The 20,002-nt window shown below is 39.0% G+C and overlaps 1 protein-coding gene across 1 annotated transcript in view; it reads left to right on the top strand.

Moving 5' to 3' along the window:
- Nucleotides 1-20,002, top strand: part of LOC150089224 (furin-like protease 1, isoforms 1/1-X/2) — a 553,478-nt gene that overhangs the window by 495,892 nt on the left and 37,584 nt on the right. The window contains exon 13 of the mRNA XM_090388436.1: nt 4,073-4,212. Coding sequence (XP_090244562.1) covers nt 4,073-4,212 — 140 coding nt within the window. The remainder of the gene's footprint in view (nt 1-4,072; nt 4,213-20,002) is intronic.

Here is a 20,002-nt window from a genome sequence, read left to right as displayed (position 1 = left end):
TAAATGTGGATACTGGCACACTATGGCCTCAGTTTGTTTTTTTGCAATAAAATTGCAAATCAACCAGCTAACCCTTTAATTTTGACCATAATATAATGCTGCAAAAATAAAATAGGTGTACTTAGACAGTACTTACAGAGACTTAGAGAGTACTTAGCATTAGCATTAGTAGAGGCATATGATGCAAGAAAACAAGCTTATTCAGCATCAGCCAAAAAAAAAAAAAAAAAAAAACCAACCACTACTCCCATTTCACCCCTCCGTTCGTTCGAAATACCTGTCCAGCTGAGCCTTAAATTTGTTTAGGCTATCAACTTCAACAACAAGCGATGGGAGTCTATTCCACAAACCAACTGCCCGCTGGCTAAAGGCAAATTTCCGCACATCATACTTACAGAGAGTGGTAATCAATGGATGCAGTTCTTCGTGGATTGACGTTATTAGTGGATTTGCCAAGGGTTCGGTGTCGAGCCGACTGTTGTTTTGCATATTTATCAGTGATATTGAGGAAGGTATATCAGGCTTAATGTCTAAGTTTGCAAATAATACAAAGGTTGGCAGGGTTGTTAATGACAGTAATGGCAGTGTGCTACTGCAACAGGATCTAGAAAAGTTGGGCAGATGGGCTCAGAAGTGGCAACTGGGATTTAGCATTGACAAATGCAAAGTACTGCATATGGGTAAAAGTAACCCCAGAGAAACATACCATATGGTGTCCTTTTCTGTACTCCACTTAGGTTGGTAGAAAATGAAAAAGACCTGGGAGTAATTGTGTAGTCAGATATGAAGTTTTCTGAGCAGTGCAGATGGCTGCCAGAGCAGGTCATGGGGTACTGTCAATGATATACAGAAATTTTGCTAGTAGAGAAAAAGAAATGATTATTCCTTTGTATAAGGCAATGGTCAGGCTACACCTTGAACTGTATATAGGTCTGGAGGCCTCATTTTAGGAAGTATGTAGAGTTTCTTGGGTGAGTACAGAAAAGGAAAACGAGATTGGTGCAAGGGTTCTGCAAATTGCAGCATCTGGAGAACTAGGCCTGTGAGGTGATCTGATTGAGGTGTATAAGGGCTTGAATTGTTTGAGCAGGCTCAATGCTGATGGGATTCTTCTTCTTGCTCAGATTACAAACCTGAGCGGGCATGAATTCGAATTGAGGAAAGAGAGTTGTAGAATAGATGTGCGGAAATTGCCTCTAGCCAGCAGGTAGTTGATTGCTGGAACAAAATTTTAACTGTCATTGTGGAAGTTGACAGTTTAAATAAATTCAAGTAGGAACTGGACAAACAGGGAATGGATGTGTGAAATGGGGGGGGGGTTGTTTTTTTTTTGGTTGATGCCTCTACTACTACTACTACTACTACTTATTTGAAAAGAAAAATTTTTTGAAACCTAACTGGCTTTTTGAATGCCAAGTTTTAAAATTTCATAATGTTGGTTCCATATTAATTTAGTAGTAGTAGTAATATAGGCAACTAATGAAAGACATGAAGTACATGAGCTTATGTATCATCAGAAAAAAAAAAAAAAAAATCATACATCCATTCCCTCTAAATTTGTCCAGTTACTCCTTCAACTTATTTAAGCCATCAACTTCCACAACAACAGATGGATGTTTGTTCCAGCAATGAACTACCTGCTGGCTAAAAGCAAATTTCTGCACATCTATTCTACAACTGTCTTCTCAAGTTGAATTATTATTATTATTATTAGCCATATGGTGCAAGGAAGCCTAAGGCTTATGCTGCATCAGCCAAAAAAATTTCCCGATTTATCCTGTGAGAGAGAGAGAAGGAGAAGGGAATCACCAAGAAAGAGAAGAATGATGATATCCAGCTCAGGACCCTGGGTGTGCCAAGCCCATACTCATGAGATGTGAGTCCCTGGGGTTGAATTTTATGCCCCCCCCCTCAGGTTTGTAATCTAAGCAAGAGAAAGAATTCCATCAGAATTGAGCCTGCTCAACCCATTCAAGGCTTTATACACCTCAATCAGCTCACCTCGCAGGTGATCTGATTGAGGTGTATGAAGCCTTTCTTGGTAAGAGGACCCCTTAATTCCCCTCACCAATCTTGGTGTCCTTTTCTGTACTCATCCAAGCAACTCTCCATCCTTCCTAAAATGAGGCTTCCAGACCTGTATGCAGTACTCAAGGCATGTCCTGACCATTGCCTTATACAAAGTAACAATTACCTCCTTTTCCCTACTAGCAAAATTCCTGTATATCATTGACTATACTCCATGATCTGCTCTGGCAGCCCATCTGCACTGCTCAGAGGACTTCATATCAGAATGCACAATTTCCCCCAGGTCTTTTTCATTCTCCACCTCCCTGAGTGTAGTACCACACAGTTGGTATGTTTCTCTTGGGTTACTGATACCCATATGCAGTACTTTCCATTTGTCAATATTAAACTTCAGTGCCACTTCTCAGCCCCTCTACCTAACTTTTCTAGATCCTGTTGCAGTAGCATACTGTCTTTACTGTCATTAACAACCCTGCCAAACTTTGTATCATCTGCAAATTTGGACATTAAGCTTGATATACCTTCATCAATATCATTAATAAATACACAAAACAAAATGGGCCCAGCACCAAACCCTGGAGGACTCCACTAATAACAGACATCATATGCTTGATGTCTTGCATCACCTGCCTCTATTACTACTACTACTACTAAATTAATATGTAACCAACATTATAAAATTTTAAAACTTGAGATACAAAAAGCATCTCAAAAAGCCAGTTAGGTTTCAAACACTTTTTCTTTTCAAATAAAGTAGTGGTAGTAGTAGAGGCATGTGATGCAAGAAAGAAAGCTTATGTAGCATCAGCCAAAAAAACCCACAGCACTGTCCACAATGATATGTTATTCCGGAAATGGCATCCATGTATCAGGCACCCAATATCATCCCTTTTTCAAAGTTGGTTAACTTGCGATGTTTATCCATACTGACATCGAATCATCTACGTGAATGCATTGTACTTATATACTTTGCAAGCAGTGGGTTCATCCACTAGCGAGATAGGTGACGGCATCGCATTGCCCAGGAACCAGGTATCCCACGAATTCTGTCCTTTCAGTGTATTCCTCATGACTGGGTTGTTCGGTTCTGCATAAAATTTAAAAAACAGACATGCGTGCCCTCATACACACCCACTTAGCCTAGTTGGTCATATGGCTTAATTTTTAATTAATTAATTATTTTTATTTATTTTTTTATGTCTAGCCTTTACATGCTTGATGCATTGCCTGGCATAGAACCTCTGTGTAAACCATCAAGGTATAAGAAAAATTCAGTTGACTGACATTTTTTTTTAAAATTTTTTTTAGCACAGAAAATAATTGTAAATAATGGGGCTCTATATCAGTGTTACATGTACATCTCTTTATCAGTTAACAGTGAAACTTTTTTGGGATGTGAGAACACTGTCATAGAACTAAACTTGAATAAATGTTTATTTCAGCATCATGTAAACTTTTTTGGTCCTAGATCCCCAAAATAATACATTATTTTCTTTTATTGTTCTCAGTGATAAAGCTCCATGATTGACAATAAAAATATATCTAACCCACGTTCCAAATTTTGTCCTTTCATGTTTCAAAATATGCAGATTTAAAAAATTAAAAATTTATCTATCTCTCTTGCAATCTGCTTGATACAATTTCTTGGTATCTTGGATGCCAGAAATGCTAGAAAGAAAAATGTATGTAGCAATTCCTTGTCAGGATTAATATGGTAGGTAATTTTATTTTACTATGTAACTCATTCATGGATCTCATAATGAACAGAGTGTCTTGTCGATTCCCTTTCTTCCCCTAGAGACATCTGCAAACCCCAAGGGATCTGCAGGCCAGAGTTTGTATGCCATTTGTCTAGTCTTTTGACTGACTGGCTAATGACTAATTAATATATTATTAACAGTAATGAATTTTTTTTTTAAAGTAGTAAACTGTTTTAGTGATGTATTTACATTAAAAAGTTCATGCTTGCCCTTTAGAATTTTATTTTAGTACTCTGAGAATTTATTTCAATTTTTACTTTCTTTTCCCCATATATTTTGAATAGCTCTACACTTCTGGCTCAGCGTCCAATGGACAGTTCTCGGTCAGGCTTCCAGTCTTGGCCTTTCATGACCGTCCACAACTGGGGTGAAAGTCCCAATGGTATATGGAAGTTGGAAATTCATAATGAGGGTCGTTTTTATGGTAACTGTTTCCTTTTTATTTTACATGAATGAAAGTGTATTGGATATTTATTCTATCATAGTAGCTACTCTAGTAGAGCTTAAAATATTGTCAAATGTGAAGGTTGTATGTTGGAACACAAGAACTGTGTTAGTTTAAATTGCCTAAAATATATGAGGCAGCTTGTTTTATTTTTGAAAGTAGTAATACAAACATCACCTATTTGGTTGTTTGTATGGTTAGTAGATCACATTTAAAAATGCATTAGTTTTCCATTATAATTTTTGATATGAATCCCATTTAAAAACAGTAAAATATATAATTCATATGTAAATAAAATCTAAATGAATTAAATTAATGTATTAATTTTACTTAATTAATGACACTCATCTTATTGGTATCTGTAAACTAAAACATTTTAGTTTAGAAATTATATGGTATTATTGAATTTACTGGACATGAACTGCTTGCACTGCTTCTATTGGAATGAGCTGCAGCCTGAAAAACAAGACAAGGTATTTCAGAGACTGCTGGGAGTCATTGCAGTACAAGTAAACACATGGGTTGTGTTAGGGTAGTTAAGAATAGGAACAGATGCATGTATACTTGCATTTACACCAATGCAAGGAGTTTGGTAAATAAATTTAATGAATTTGAGGTATTGCTCAAAACATCAAAGGCAGATATTGTTGGGATATCAGAGACATGGTGTTACACAGATATAAGGAATGCAGAAATGGAATTTGGGGAGTACGATGTGCACAGGAAGGATAGACAGGATAGGAAAGGAGGAGGGGTTATGCTATTAGTTAAGAAACACATAAAATCCAAGGAAGTGAAGCCTGTCAAAATCGCTGGACAGTGCAATGTTGAGGCAGTTTGGTGTGACATAAGCATTGGGAGATCAAAATTGAGAGTAGGAGCGTGTTATAGGCCTAATGAGTCTGACGAGTATAATAAGAAACTGTACATGGAAATAGAGTGGGCCAGTAAATCAGAGAGTCTTATAATGGGGGATTTAATTCCCCGGATATTGAATGGAATTCGTGGGTTGGTCACTCACACACTAGCGAGGCTTTTGTGGATTTATTGGATGATTCTTTTCTACATCAGCACATTCGGGAGGCAACTAGAGGTAGTAATACTCTTGATCTGATTAACATTAGTGATTCTTCATGCATTAAGAATCTGCAGATAGAGGAACAACTAGGTGCAGTGATCACAGTGTGCTGAAGTGGGATTTACTCAAAGAGATAACTACCATCAGGGGTAAAGGGAAGGGTTTTTGCTTTCGTAAAGGCGACAATGGTGGTCTGAGACAGCATTTAAATTCTATACGGTGGGACCAACTGATGATGTTATCAACAGAAAATTCAAAATGGGAGGCATTCAAAGAATTTATCTTAGAATCTATTAGGCTTTACATACCAACCAAGAAATATTGTTCAAGGTTTAGCCTAAATGGATGTCAGATGAACTAATGAGACATGTGGCAGAAAATAAAAATGCAGGGGATGCATATAAATTAACAAATGACATGGAAGCCTATGATAGATATAAGCTGGTCTGTAACCAAGTCACAAAGGAGATTAGGCAGGCAAAGGCAGATTATGAGAAATCTTTGGCAAAGGATGCAAAGAAAAACTGCAAAGATTTCTTTACCTATGTAAACTAGAAGAAAAGGGATGAATCAGATTGGTCCACTGGATATTGATGGTTCAACTGTTGATGATCCTGCTCAGGTGGCTAACAAACTAAATGAGTATTTTGCTTTTGCATTCACACATGAGGAGTTATTCAGGTAGAGGAATGCCAGAGGTGAATTAAACTCTGGCAGTGAGCTAGATGATTTTGTAATAACTGAGAGGAAAGTGGAGGAGAAATTGATTAAGATAAACATAAAAAAGGCACCCGGGGTGAATGGGATCTATCCAGTTATAGTAAAGGAGGCAGCAAAAGAAGTAAGCAAACCCTTAGCGATAATTATGAGAGCTTCCTTGGACTCAGGGGAGGTACCCATGGACTGGAGATGTGCAAATGTGACCCCAATCCACAAAGGAGGATCAAAGGGTGACAAAATTAATTATAGCCCTGTTAGTTTAACTTCTGTTCCAGGAAAATTAATGGAGACACTGGTTAAAGAAGCACTGCAGGATCATCTACACAAGACTTCAGTTATAGCTCAGACACAGCATGGTTTTGTTAAGGGAAAGTCTTGCCTGACCAATTTGATTTTTTTTTTTTTTTTTTTTTTATGTGAACCCCAAACACGAGAGGTATTAGAACCTATAGTACTTAGTACCGTGCTTGAGTTGGAGGTTGAGAAGACGAAAGAAGATATTTGTTGACATTGGACTTGAACTTCTGTAGATTGTAATTTTCAGGAAATACATATGAAGTAAGGTTGTTCCAGAAAACGGCAGTTGAATGAATAAATGAGGAAGATAAAAAGTTGGTTCTGTGGGTTTGAAGTTGGACAGTAAATGGATGCTGGCTGGTGGCGGCACGTGTTCGGACTGTTTTGAAAGAGAGAGCAGGAATTATAGAAGCCAATTCAGAAGAACAGTGCCCGTGGAAGTATCTGTAGAAGAGGCATGCAGCAGAAACAGTACATCTATGAGAAAGTGAGTGGAGAGACTCTGTTAGAGATGAATCATTAATTAACCTAACTGCCCTCTTCTGAATGGAATCAAGAAGCTTGAGAGAGGTTTTGGGGGCACCTCCCCAGATGTGGAAACAATATTCCATTGCAGGGCGGATTTGCGATTTATACAGAGTGAGCAGCTGTTTGGAAGAAAAGTAATGTCGAGAGTGGAAGAGAAAACCAAGTTTTTTAGATGCAGAGGAAGCAATGTTTGATGTGCTTGTGCCAAGAGAGAGTAGAAGTCAGGGTAATCCCCAAAAGAGATATATCATTTTGCCTAGAAATCGGAGTGTCACTAAAGATAAGCATAGGAGCAGTAGAATCCTTTTTGCGAGATATAAGAAAAGACTGAATTTTAGAAGGGTTGAAATCAACTAAGTTGTCTTTGCCCCACTGGAGAATTACCTGAAGATCGGCATTTAAGGAATTGGTAGCAGATTTTCGAGAAGTTGAAGCTGATTGAGCAGGACAAGGTTTCTCAAAATGGAAAGTGGAATGCAATGTGCTATCATCGGCAAAACTGTGGATAGAATTTCCATTCAATGGAAGAAGGTCATTAATATACAAGAGGAAAAGAGTGGGGGAAAGAACTGAACCTTGGGAGACACCGGCATTAGTGGAGAAGTTAGAAGACAGAGAGCCATCTACCATCACCCTCAGTGAGCTATCAGAGAGAAAACTGGATAACCAATTACTAAAAACAGTTGGCAAACCATAAGATGGAAGCTTGTTTAGAAGACCTTTATGCCAAACACGATCAAAAGCCTTTGAGATGTCAAGAGCAGCTACCTGTGTTTCACCGAACCTTTCCATTGAATTAGTCCATAAATGGATAACATAAGCCAGAATTTCACCAGTGGATCGACACTGACGGAATCCATTTATCAATGATATTGATGAAGGTATATCAGGCTTAATGTCGAAGTTTGCAGATGATACAATACAAAGGTTGGCAGGGTTGTTAATGACAGTAATGGCAGTGTGCTACTACAACAGGATCTAGATAATTTGGGCAGATGGGCTAAGAAGTGGCAACTGAAGTTTAACCTTGACAAATGCAAAGTACTGCATATGGGTAGAAGTAACCCCAGAGAAACGTACCAACTGTGTGGTACTACACTTAAGGTGGTAGAAAATGAAAAAGACCTGGGAGTAATTGTGCAGTCAGATATGAAGTTTTCTGAGCAATGCAGACAGGCTGCCAGGGCAGGTCATGGGGTTTTGTCAATGATATATAGGAATTTTGCTAGCAGGGAGAAGGCAGTGATTGTCCCTCTGTATAAGACAATGGTCAGGCCACGCCTTGAGTACTGCGTACAGGTCTGGAGGCCTCATTTTAGGAAGGATGTAGATTTACTTGAGCATGTACAGAGAAGGGCAACGAGATTGGTTAGGGGAATGAAGGGATCCTCTTACCAAGAGAGGCTTAAGTTCTGCAAATTGCAGTGGCTGGAGACTAGGCACCTGTGCGGTGATCTGATTGAGGTGTATAAGGCCTTGAATGGGTTGAGCACACTGAATTCTAATGGGATCCTTCCCCTTGTTCAGATTACGAACCTAAGGGGGCATAAATTCAAATTAAGAAAGGACAGATGTAGAATAGATGTGCGGAAATTTGCCTTTAGCCACCGGGTGGTTAATTGCTGGAACAAACTTACATCTGTCGTTGTGGAAGTTGATAGGTTGAATAAATTTAAGGAGGAACTGGACAGGCATTTGGAGGGAATGGTGTGATTTTTTTTTTTTTTTTGGCTGATGCTGCATAAGCTCATACACTTGCTTTCTTGCATCACATGCCGCTGCTACTACTACTAATTCCTGTTACTATTTCATATTTATTTTTTGTTATACACACAGAACAGAAGTAATAGCAATTTATTATTATGTTTTTTTTTCTTTGAAATATGATAATTTCAAAGTATTTTTCATAAATATTGGCTTAATTTTTTTCTTTTGGAGTAATGTCAAGTTTTGTGCAATCGAGGCCTTCACAAACTTAAATTTCACAGAAATTAAATGTTCTCTGTTTCTATTTTATCTCACCAACGTTTGTCAGCCCTGAGTGCTAAGTAATATTAGTGACCACAGCGGCTTTTCTTAGTGATTATCCGGTATGCTTTACTGTAAATATGAATATGTTCCTCCTGAGTTTTGCAATTCCATTAACTCTTTTGTATTAGAATTAAATAGTTCTATTCAAATAGTATAACCTAGAAAGGAAAGTACCTTTCTTTAACCCCCCCCCCCCTTTTTTTTTTATTTTTATTTAATACTAACCTTCTCTTTGCTTGGGTCACTAGGTGGCACCAATCTTTCCTCCACGTGGTGGGGCTGGTAACCTTGGAGAAAAAGATAATCTCCCAGGACTAAAAAGAGCACATCATGAGTAAATCAAACTCTGACTTATCTGGGCTATCAGACACGCCCCAGACATTTAAAAAGGAAGATAGTTCCATTGTAGGAATTTCCCATCACCTGAAAACTGAGACAGACACACATCCAGTTCCAACTTTCTTGATCATTCACTCAATTGGTGAAAATGCATTTGGCAAACTCTCACCATTCAAAGTCCAAAAGGAATTAGAAGTAGTGCTGGATCTCCCAAGTCCATAAAAAGACTGAGGTTAGGAGATATTCTTATAGAAACTTCTAATGCCAAACATTCTGAGCAACTTTTGAGCATTAATCTCTTTGCAGGTTTACCAGTAACTGTGACACCCCACAGATCACTGAACGCTTCTAAAGGAGTGATCTCAGACTGGGATTTATTAGATGTACCTGAAGAGGAAATGCTAGAAAAACTTAAAGATCAAGGAGTAATTCAAGTCAAGAGAATCTCCACCAGAAAATATGGCAATCTGACACCTACATGAAATTTCACCTTGACATTTAGCACACCACATCATCCAACATCCATTAAGGCTGGATATGTGGTATGCAGTGTCAGACCATATATTACAAACCCATTACGGTGTTTCCAATATCAGAAGTACAGGTATTCTCAGACAGCTTGCTGGGAAACCCCTACTTGTGCAAAGTGTGGTTCAGTACAACACGACTGCATAGCCCCTGTACTGTCCCTCAGCCAATATGCCCAAACTGTAAAAAAGATCATCCTGCCTATGCTAGAACATCTGAACGCTGGGAAAACGAAAAACTTATTCAGAAGTATAAAACAAACCATAATGTTTCCTATCAAGAAGCAAAGCTGATCATCTCACCACCAACCCATCCAAACAGACCTACATATGCCCAAATCCCCAAAAGATACCAGTCAACAGCACTGCAAACTGAATTATTAGTACCTCCAAAAGAGTCTTTCTCAAATTACATCAAAACCCTGTACAGTACAACCAAAACTCAAGCAGTCAATACACAATACAAGCAGTCAAAAGATACCAGTCAACAGCACTGCAAACGTTCTCAAATTACATCAAAACCCTGTACAGTACAACTAAAACTCAAAATCCATACCACACGAAAAACTACACCCTCCAGACCAAGAATGCAAAGGAAAACAAATCAAAACTTCCAGACATCAAGAGGAAATGGATATTAATGAAAAATCTGCAGATGCCATCCTAGAAATTTTTGTCAAAGAAGACATGGACACGGGAAAGCTTTACTTTCCAAAAAAAATAACACAAGAGTGAAAAACAGAAAACTTCAACAACACAAACTTTCTGAAAGCCTAACAAGAAACAAATAATGAACACAATAATTCAGTGGAATTTTAGTGGTTTCTGTGCCAATATTGATGATGTATATATGACCTTACCCCTAAATATACACCAATATGTCTCTGCCTTCAAGAGACATATTTAAAACCTCATGATACACCAAAATACTGCACGTGGTGGTGTAGCTGTTTTAGTAAACCCATATGTTCCTACCAAGTGTGTGTCTTACTGAATTCTCCTCTTGAGGTAGCAGCAGTCAGTGTAGCTGCTGATATCCATATGACAATTTGCTCCTTGTACATTTCACCTACTTATAGCTTTCAACAAAATGATCTAGATAATCTTATAGCTGAACTCCCCACACCTTTCCTCGTTCTGGGAGATTTATAAATGATCATCACACACTATGGGGCAACAACAACATTGATCAAAGAGGAAAAGTAATTGAAAAATGTTTAGACGATAACAACCTTCTGCTCCTAAATGATTGGTCACCTATATATATGTTCACCTTCCTTCTGGAACAAATATTGCAATAGACTTGTCTATCTGTTCAGCAGCCCTATATCCTACCCTAAAGTGGACAATAAACAGTGATCCACTGCATAGTGATAATTTTCCCATTACTAATTGAATTATTAAACAAGCCCTCTTATCATCCTACTAAAATTCCGCATTGGCTCACTGATAAAGCAGATCGGCAGATGTATAAAAAACTATTTAAATTTGACTGGGAAATAATCCAAGAATCCCCAAATGATTGACTATGTCACAAAAGCAATATTACGTGCAGCAGAAAAAAAACATACCAAAATGCTCTTCAAAATTGCTAATACACCCAAAAATTTGGTAGAGTGAAGAATGCTGTATGGCTAAAAAAGAGCAAAATAAAGCGTGGAATACCTTTTGCCGCAGGCTAACTACAGCTAATCTTATCCAGTATAAACATGCCAGAGCAAGGTATGTTAGATGCTATAATAAAAAGGCAGCTTGGATCCACTTTACTTCAACCATCAATCAAGAAACTCCTATATATAAAATTTGGAAAATTATCAGAAAAATAAGTGGCAAATACCAGACGACTTCTGTTCCTATCGTGGAATGGAGGGGACAGAATGCCCTATCTTGTTACAACTATACAGAGCCTTAATCAGATCGAAGCTTGACTACGGAGCACCAGTGTATAGCTCAGCAAGACCTAGTGCCCTTTGCTGGCTTGACCATATCCATCATAGTGCAATATGCATTGCCTTAGGAGCATATCACACACCTTCAATACATAGTTTATATCAGCAATTTCCAAACTGGGAGGCGTGCCTCCCTGGGGAGGTGCGGACCAGTGCAAAAGGAGGCACGAAAAGTTTAACAGAAATGTAATTTTCATAACATAACATATATAAATAAAAAATATATATATACATATAAATAAACTTTCATAATATGACATTAAATTTTTTAACCTATTTTTAAAGCATTTACCGCCACCTGTCTCACTCTAACATTTATTTGGAAAAAAAATATTATATTTTGTTGAAATGGATTGATGAATTATGATTGATATGATGTAATGTAATATATATAATTTAGTGCGTACTATGTATGACATATATAGGTAGATTGCATAGTATAGAGGCATCTCCGTAGCCTGGTGGCCAGGAGCAGCAGTGCGTAGCATACACTTCTTGATTAGACCTGGGTTCGAGCCCGTGACTACCAAATACAGAGGATGCGGAAAGGTCAGGGAATGACCACCGCATATCCCGGGAGCAATTAGCATTAGCATTAGCAGAGGCATTTGATGCAAGAAAGCAAGCTTATGCAGCATCAGCCAAAAAAAAAAAAAAAAAAAAAAAAAACCCACTTCCACTTCACCCCTCTGTTCGTTCAAAATACCTGTCCGGCTGAGCCTTAAACTTATTTAGGCTATCAACCTCCACCACAAGGGATGGCAGTCTGTTCCACCAACCAACCACCCGCTGGCTAAAGGCAAATTTCCGCACGTCTAGCCTACATCTGTCTTTCCTCAATTTGAATTTATGCCCTCTCAGGTGATTTTTCTGAGCTAGAGGAAGAATCCCATCAGCATTGAGCATGCTTAAACCATTCAAGGCTTTATACACCTCTATCAGATCACCTCGCTGGTGCCTAGTCTCCAGACACTGTAATTTGCAAAACTTAAGCCTTTCTTCATAAGAGCACCCCTTTGTTCCATTCACTAATCTTGTTGCCCTTCTCTGTACTCGTTCCAGCAGCTCTACATCCTTTTTGAAATGAGGCCTCCAGACCTGTATACAGTACTCTAGGTGTGGCCTGACCATTGCCTTATACAATGGAATAATCACCTCCTTATCCCTGCTGGAAAAATTCCTGTATATCATTGACAATACTCCATGAGCTACTCTTGCAGCCCGTCTGCACTGCTCAGAGAACTTCATATCTGCCTGCACAATCACCCCCAAGTCCCTTTCATTCTCTACCACTGTCAGTGTAGTACCACAGAGTTGATACGTTGCTCTGGGGTTGCTGTTTCCCATGTGTAGTACTTTACATTTGTTAATGTTAAACTTCATTTGCCACCTCTCAGCCCATCTGCTCAACCTTTCCAGATCCTGTTGCAGCAGCATAGTGTCAGTAGTTTCCTTGACAACCCTGCCAACCTTTGTATCATCTGCAAACTTGGACATTAAGCTTGATATACCATCATCAATATCATTTATAAATACAGAAAACAATAATGGACCCAACACTGAGCCCTGAGGGACTCCACTAATAACATTAGTCCACGATGAGCAGTGTCCATTGATTACCACTCTCTGTCTTCTCCCCCTCAACCACCCCTTTATCCATAGCAGCAATTTGCCTCCAGTGTCACACTGCTCCAATTTGTGTAGCAGTGTTCCATGTGCAACAGTATCAAAAGCCTTTCTAAGATCCAAGTATATAATATCAAAGTTATTCCCTGCATCCAGTTCTTTTGTGACTGCATCATAGTATCCAATCAAGTTGGTCAGGCAAGACTTCCCCTTAACAAAACCATGCTGTGTCTCAGCTATAACTGAAGTCTTGTCTAAATGATCCTGCAGTGCTTCTTTAACCAGTGCCTCCATTAATTTTCCTGGAACAGAAGTTAAGCTCACAGGTCTATAATTACTTGTGTCAGCCTTTGATCCTCCTTTGTGAATTGGGGTCACATTTGCACATTTCCAGTCTACGGGTACCTCCCCTGAGTCCAAGGAAGCTCTCATAATTATGGCTAAGGGTTTGCTTACTTCCTTTGCTGCCTCCTTTAATATAACTGGATAGATCCCATCCACCCCGGGTGCCTTTCTTGTGTTTATCTTCAACAGTTTCTCCTCCACTTTACTCCCAGTTATTTCAAGATTCTGTAGCTGACTGCTAGAGTTGAATACACCTCTGGTATTCCCCTTGCTGAATAACTCCTCATGTGTGAATGTCGATGCAAAATATTCATTTAGTTTGTTAGCTACCTGAGCAGGATCATCAACAGTTGACCCATCAATATCAAGTGGACCAATCTGATTCATCCCCTTCCTTCTAGAGTTTACATAAGTAAAGAACTCTTTGCTGTTTTTCTTTGCATCCCTTGCCAAGGATTTCTCGTAATCTGCCTTCGCCTGCCTAACCTCCTTTGTAACTTGGTTGCATATCAACTTGTATCTATCATAGGCTTCTGTGTCATGTGTTAATTTGTAAGTATCCCATGCATTTTTCTTCTCTGCCATATGCCTCATTAGTTCATCTGACATCCATTTTGGCCTAAACCTTGAGCAATATTTCTTAGTCGGTATGTAAAGCCTAGTAGCTTCCAAGATAAGTTCTTTGAATGCTTCCCATTTTGAGTTTGCTGTTGGTAACATCATCAGTTGGTCCCACTGTATAGAATTTAAATACTGTCTCAGTCCATCGTAGTCACCTTTACGGAAGCAATAACCCTTCCCTTTACCCCTAATGGTAGTTACCTCTTTCAGTAACTCCCACTTCAGCACACTGTGATCACTGCCACCTAGTGGTTCATTTATCTGCAGATTCTTAATGCATGAAGAATCACTGCTGATAATCAAATCAAGAGTATTACTCCCTCTAGTTGCCTCCCGAACATGCTGATGTAGAAAACAATCATCCAATAAATCCACAAAAGCCCTGCTAGTGTGTGAGTAACCAGCCCCCAAATTCCAGTCACTATCTGGGAAATTAAAATCTCCCATTATAAGACTCTCTGATTTACTGGCCCACTCTATTTCCCTGTACAGTTCCTTATTATACTCATCAGAGTCATTAGGCCTATAGCACACTCCTACTCTCAATTTTGATCTCCCAATGCTTATGTCACACCAAACTGACTCAACACTGCACTGTCCAGCGATGTCGACTGGCTTCACTTCCTTGGTTTTTATGTGTTTCTTAACTAATAGCATAACCCCTCCCCCCTTCCTATCCTTCCAATATGGCCTTAGTTGCTAATGCTCCAAAATAACAAACAACAGCATAGTATAGCATTAGCTGCATGGTTGAAAATATGGTTTCAGTGGTGTGCGATTGTGTTTTTTATTGTTTTTGGCATGATTACTTACTGATAATAATCGTTAGTAATTTAAAAGTTGTAGTTCTAAATTTTTAACTAAATTACTAGTTAGAAGTTGTAGTTCTAAATTATTAACGTAATTTTGAACTACAAATGCTTATTATTTCATGTAGTATTAATAATTATTGTATTAACATATTAAAAATAAGAAATTGCACAATTATAGATGCTTTACTTCAAGGGAGGCACCGGGAAAATTTTACAGGTCAAGGGAGGCGTGGGCTCAGAAAGTCTGAAAACCGCTGGTTTATATACTGAAGCATATGAACCCCCTCTCTCATTCAGAAGACAACTGTAAAAAAGATCATCCTACCTATGCTAGAACATCTGAACGCTGGGAAAACGAAAAACTTATTCAGAAGTATAAAACAAACCATAATGTTTCCTATCAAGAAGCAAAGCGGATCATCTCACCACCAACCCATTCAAACAGACCTCCGATACTATGCTACACATATAAAATTAGATCTGTGCCAGAACATCCAAATTAGCAGATACTTTTCACATCGTAGCACAGCAGGTTATACCAAAACTGCCCTTACTGCTAACCGTCCTTTGGGTATGAGAATAAAACACCTCTTAGAAGAACTAAATTTAACTTTAGACAATGTGGTGCATACACTCCCATTCTCTCTTGCTCCTTGGAACATCATTCCACCTACATGCAACTTACACTTTCATGAATGGAATAAATCTACATTACATAGAGAAAATTTCTTGCAACTATACCATGCAGTAGTGGACCAGTTTCCCAACTTCGTCATAGTATATACTGATGGATCAAAGAATGATGCCCACATTGGAATCACCACAGTTTTTCCAAACATCACATTAGCATATCAGTTGCTATGTGAGTTCAGTATATTCTCTGCAAACTAATAGTAATTCAGGTTGCACTGAATTACATTGAGTCCTCTGATATTAAAAACAGCATAATTGTCTCAGAGTCTTTAAGTGCACTTCAAGCGCTAAAAAACACCATGAACATCACCCACTCAGTAGTGAAAGAAATAATCACCTCTTTGCATATCTTATCAGAACTTAAGAGAAACATATAGTTCTGTTGTGTCCCAGGACATATGACAGTTCCTGGAAATGAATTAGCGGACAATGCTGCCAAATTGGCTAACCTACCACCCAACAACAAGTGGAAAGTACCTCATCAAGACTATAGACCAATAATCCAGGAAAAATGCATGTGCCAGTGGCAGTCATCATGGGAAAATCAATATAACAATAAGCTTCAAAGTATCAAGCCAAACCTTGAGCGGTGTTCTTCCAGCTTCAGTTCAATTCGACAACAGGAGGCTCGTCTGCGAATAGGTCACACAAATATCACTCATGGTTATCTTTTGAGAGGGGAGATAACCCCCTCCATCACTGTAACACTATGCTTTCAGTGAAGCATATCCTTGTTGAACGCACAAAATATACAAGAGAATGCCAGAATCTTTTTACTCCATCCACAACAGAAGACCCTTTTACACTTACTCCACTTTTGGTTAATAAAACAAAGGTCTCGAGCATTTTTACATTTCTCAAAATGATTAATGTATATCACTTCCTTTAACTTGTTAAAAATTAATCTACTGGTACTAGTTTTGCAATTAACTCTATCTGAATAAAAATAGCATACATATTAACCACACGTATAGCACACTATGGCCATAGTTAGCATTAGCATTAGCATTAGCATTAGTAGAGGCATTTGATGCAAGAAAGCAAGCTTATGCAGCATCAGCCAAAAAAAAAAAAAAAAAAAAAACCACTTCCACTTCATCCCTCTGTTCGTTCAAAATACCTGTCCAGCTGAGCCTTAAACTTATTTAGGCTATCAACCTCCACCACAAGGGATGGGAGTCTGTTCCACCAACCAACCACCCGCTGGCTAAAGGCAAATTTCCGCACATCTATCCTACATCTGTCTTTCCTCAATTTGAATTTATGCCCTCTCAGGTGATTTTTCTGAGCTAGAGGAAGAATTCCATCAGCATTGAGCATGCTTAAACCATTCAAGGCTTTATACACCTCTATCAGATCACCTTGCTGGTGCCTAGTCTCCAGACACTGTAATTTGCAAACTTTAAGCCTTTCTTCGTAAGAGCACCCCTTTGTTCCATTCACTAATCTTGTTGCCCTTCTCTGTACTCGTTCCAGCAGCTCTACATCCTTCTTGAAATGAGGCCTCCAGACCTGTATACAGTACTCTAGGTGTGGCCTGACCATTGCCTTATACAATGGAATAATCACCTCCTTATCCCTGCTGGAAAAATTCCTGTATATCATTGACAATACTCCATGAGCTACTCTTGCAGCCCGTCTGCACTGCTCAGAGAACTTCATATCTGCCTGCACAACCACCCGAAGTCCCTTTCATTCTCTACCACTGTCAGTGTAGTACCACAGAGTTGATACATTGCTCTGGGGTTACTGTTTCCCATATGTAGTTTACATTTGTCAATGTTAAACTTCATTTGCCACCTCTCAGCCCATCTGCTCAACCTTTCAAGATCCTGTTGCAGCAGCGTAGCATCAGTAGTGTCCTTAACAACCCTGCCAACCTTTGTATCATCTGCAAACTTGGACATTAAGCTTGATATACCATCATCAATATCATTTATAAATACAGAAAACAATAATGGACCCAACACTGAGCCCTGAGGGACTCCACTAATAGCATTAGTCCACGATGAGCAGTGTCCATTGATTACCACTCTCTGTCTTCTCCCGCTCAACCACCCCTTTATCCCTAGCAGCAATTTGCCTCCAATGTCACACTGCTCCAATTTGTGTAGCAGTCGTCCATGTGTAACAGTATCAAAAGCCTTTCTAAGATCCAAGTATATAATATCAAAGTTATTCCCTGCATCCAGTTCTTTTGTGACTGCATCATAGTATCCAATCAAGTTGGTCAGGCAAGACTTCCCCTTAACAAAACCATGCTGTGTCTCAGCTATAACTGAAGTCTTGTCTAAATGATCCTGCAGTGCTTCTTTAACCAGTGCCTCCATTAATTTTCCTGGAACAGAAGTTAAGCTCACAGGTCTATAATTACTTGTGTCAGCGTTTGATCCTCCTTTGTGAATTGGGGTCACATTTGCACATTTCCAGTCTATGGGTACCTCCCCTGAGTCCAAGGAAGCTCTCATAATTATAGCTAAGGGTTTGCTTACTTCCTTTGCTGCCTCCTTTAATATAACTGGATAGATCCCATCCACCCCAGGTGCCTTTCTTGTGTTTATCTTCAACAGTTTCTCCTCCACTTTACTCCCAGTTATTTCAAGATTTTGTAGCTTACTGCTAGAGTTGAATACACCTCTGGCATTCCCCTTGCTGAATAACTCCTCATGTGTGAATGTCGATGCAAAATATTCATTTAGTTTGTTAGCTACCTGAGCAGGATCATCAACAGTTGACCCATCAATATCAAGTGGACCAATCTGATTCATCCCCTTCCTTCTAGAGTTTACATAAGTAAAGAACTCTTTGCTGTTTTTCTTTGCATCCCTTGCCAAAGATTTCTCGTAATCTGCATTCGCCTGCCTAACCTCCTTTGTAACTTGGTTGCATATCAACTTGTATCTATCATAGGCTTCTGTGTCATGTGTTAATTTGTAAGTATCCCATGCATTTTTCTTCTCTGCCATATGCCTCATTAGTTCATCTGACATCCATTTTGGCCTAAACCTTGAACAATATTTCTTAGTTGGTATGTAAAGCCTAGTAGCTTCCAAGATAAGTTCTTTGAATGCTTCCCATTTCGAATTTGCTGTTGGTAACATCATCAGTTGGTCCCACTGTATAGAATTTAAATACTCTCTCAGTCCATTGTAGTCGCCTTTACGGAAGCAATAACCCTTCCCTTTACCCCTAATGGTAGTTATCTCTTTGAGTAAATCCCACTTCAGCACACTGTGATCACTGCCACCTAGTGGTTCATTTATCTGCAGATTCTTAATGCATGAAGAATCACTGCTGATAATCAAATCAAGAGTATTACTCCCTCTAGTTGCCTCCCGAACATGCTGATGTAGAAAACAATCATCCAATAAATCCACAAAAGCCCTGCTAGTGTGTGAGTAACCAGCCCCCAAATTCCAGTCACTATCTGGGAAATTAAAATCTCCCATTATAAGACTCTCTGATTTACTGGCCCACTCTATTTCCCTGTACAGTTTCTTATTATACTCTTCAGAGTCATTAGGCCTATAGCACACTCCTACTCTCAATTTTGATCTCCCAATGCTTATGTCACACCAAACTGACTCAACACTGCACTGTCCAGCGATGTCGACTGGCTTCACTTCCTTGGTTTTTATGTGTTTCTTAACTAATAGCATAACCCCTCCCCCCTTCCTATCCTGTCTATCCTTTCTGTAGACGTTGTACTCCCCAAATTGCAGTTCTGCATCCCTTATATCTGTGTGACACCACGTCTCTGATATCCCAACAATATCTGCCTTTAATGTTTTACAGCAATACCTTAAATTCATCAAATTTATTTACTAAACTCCTAGCATTGGTGTACACGCAAGTATACCTGCATCTGTTTCTATTCTTAGCTACCCTAACACAACCCATGTGTTTACTTGTACCGCAATGGCTCCCAGCAGTCTCTGAAATACCATGCATCTTGTTTTTCAGGTTTCTGCTCATTCTAATAGAAGCAGTGCAAGAATCTCTTTCACCTCTGCCAGTGGCTACTGTCAATCTATTGGTCTTTGTCTCCCCCCAAGCTAGCAGTTTTCCGACCCACCTAACACTGCCTCGATAGCATCAGCAAATATTCTTGCACCCTTTCTATTTAAGTGTATCCCATCCCTGTAGAAGCAATCTCTCCTGTTAACAAGTACAGTCCAGGCTGAAAAAAATTCTACCCCTTGA

This window comes from Mastigoproctus giganteus, chromosome 2, assembly GCF_048544385.1.
Source record: "Mastigoproctus giganteus isolate SK-2022 chromosome 2, ASM4854438v1, whole genome shotgun sequence".
NCBI classification, from domain to species: domain Eukaryota; kingdom Metazoa; phylum Arthropoda; class Arachnida; order Uropygi; family Thelyphonidae; genus Mastigoproctus; species Mastigoproctus giganteus.
This window is presented reverse-complemented; position numbering and strand designations above follow the sequence as displayed.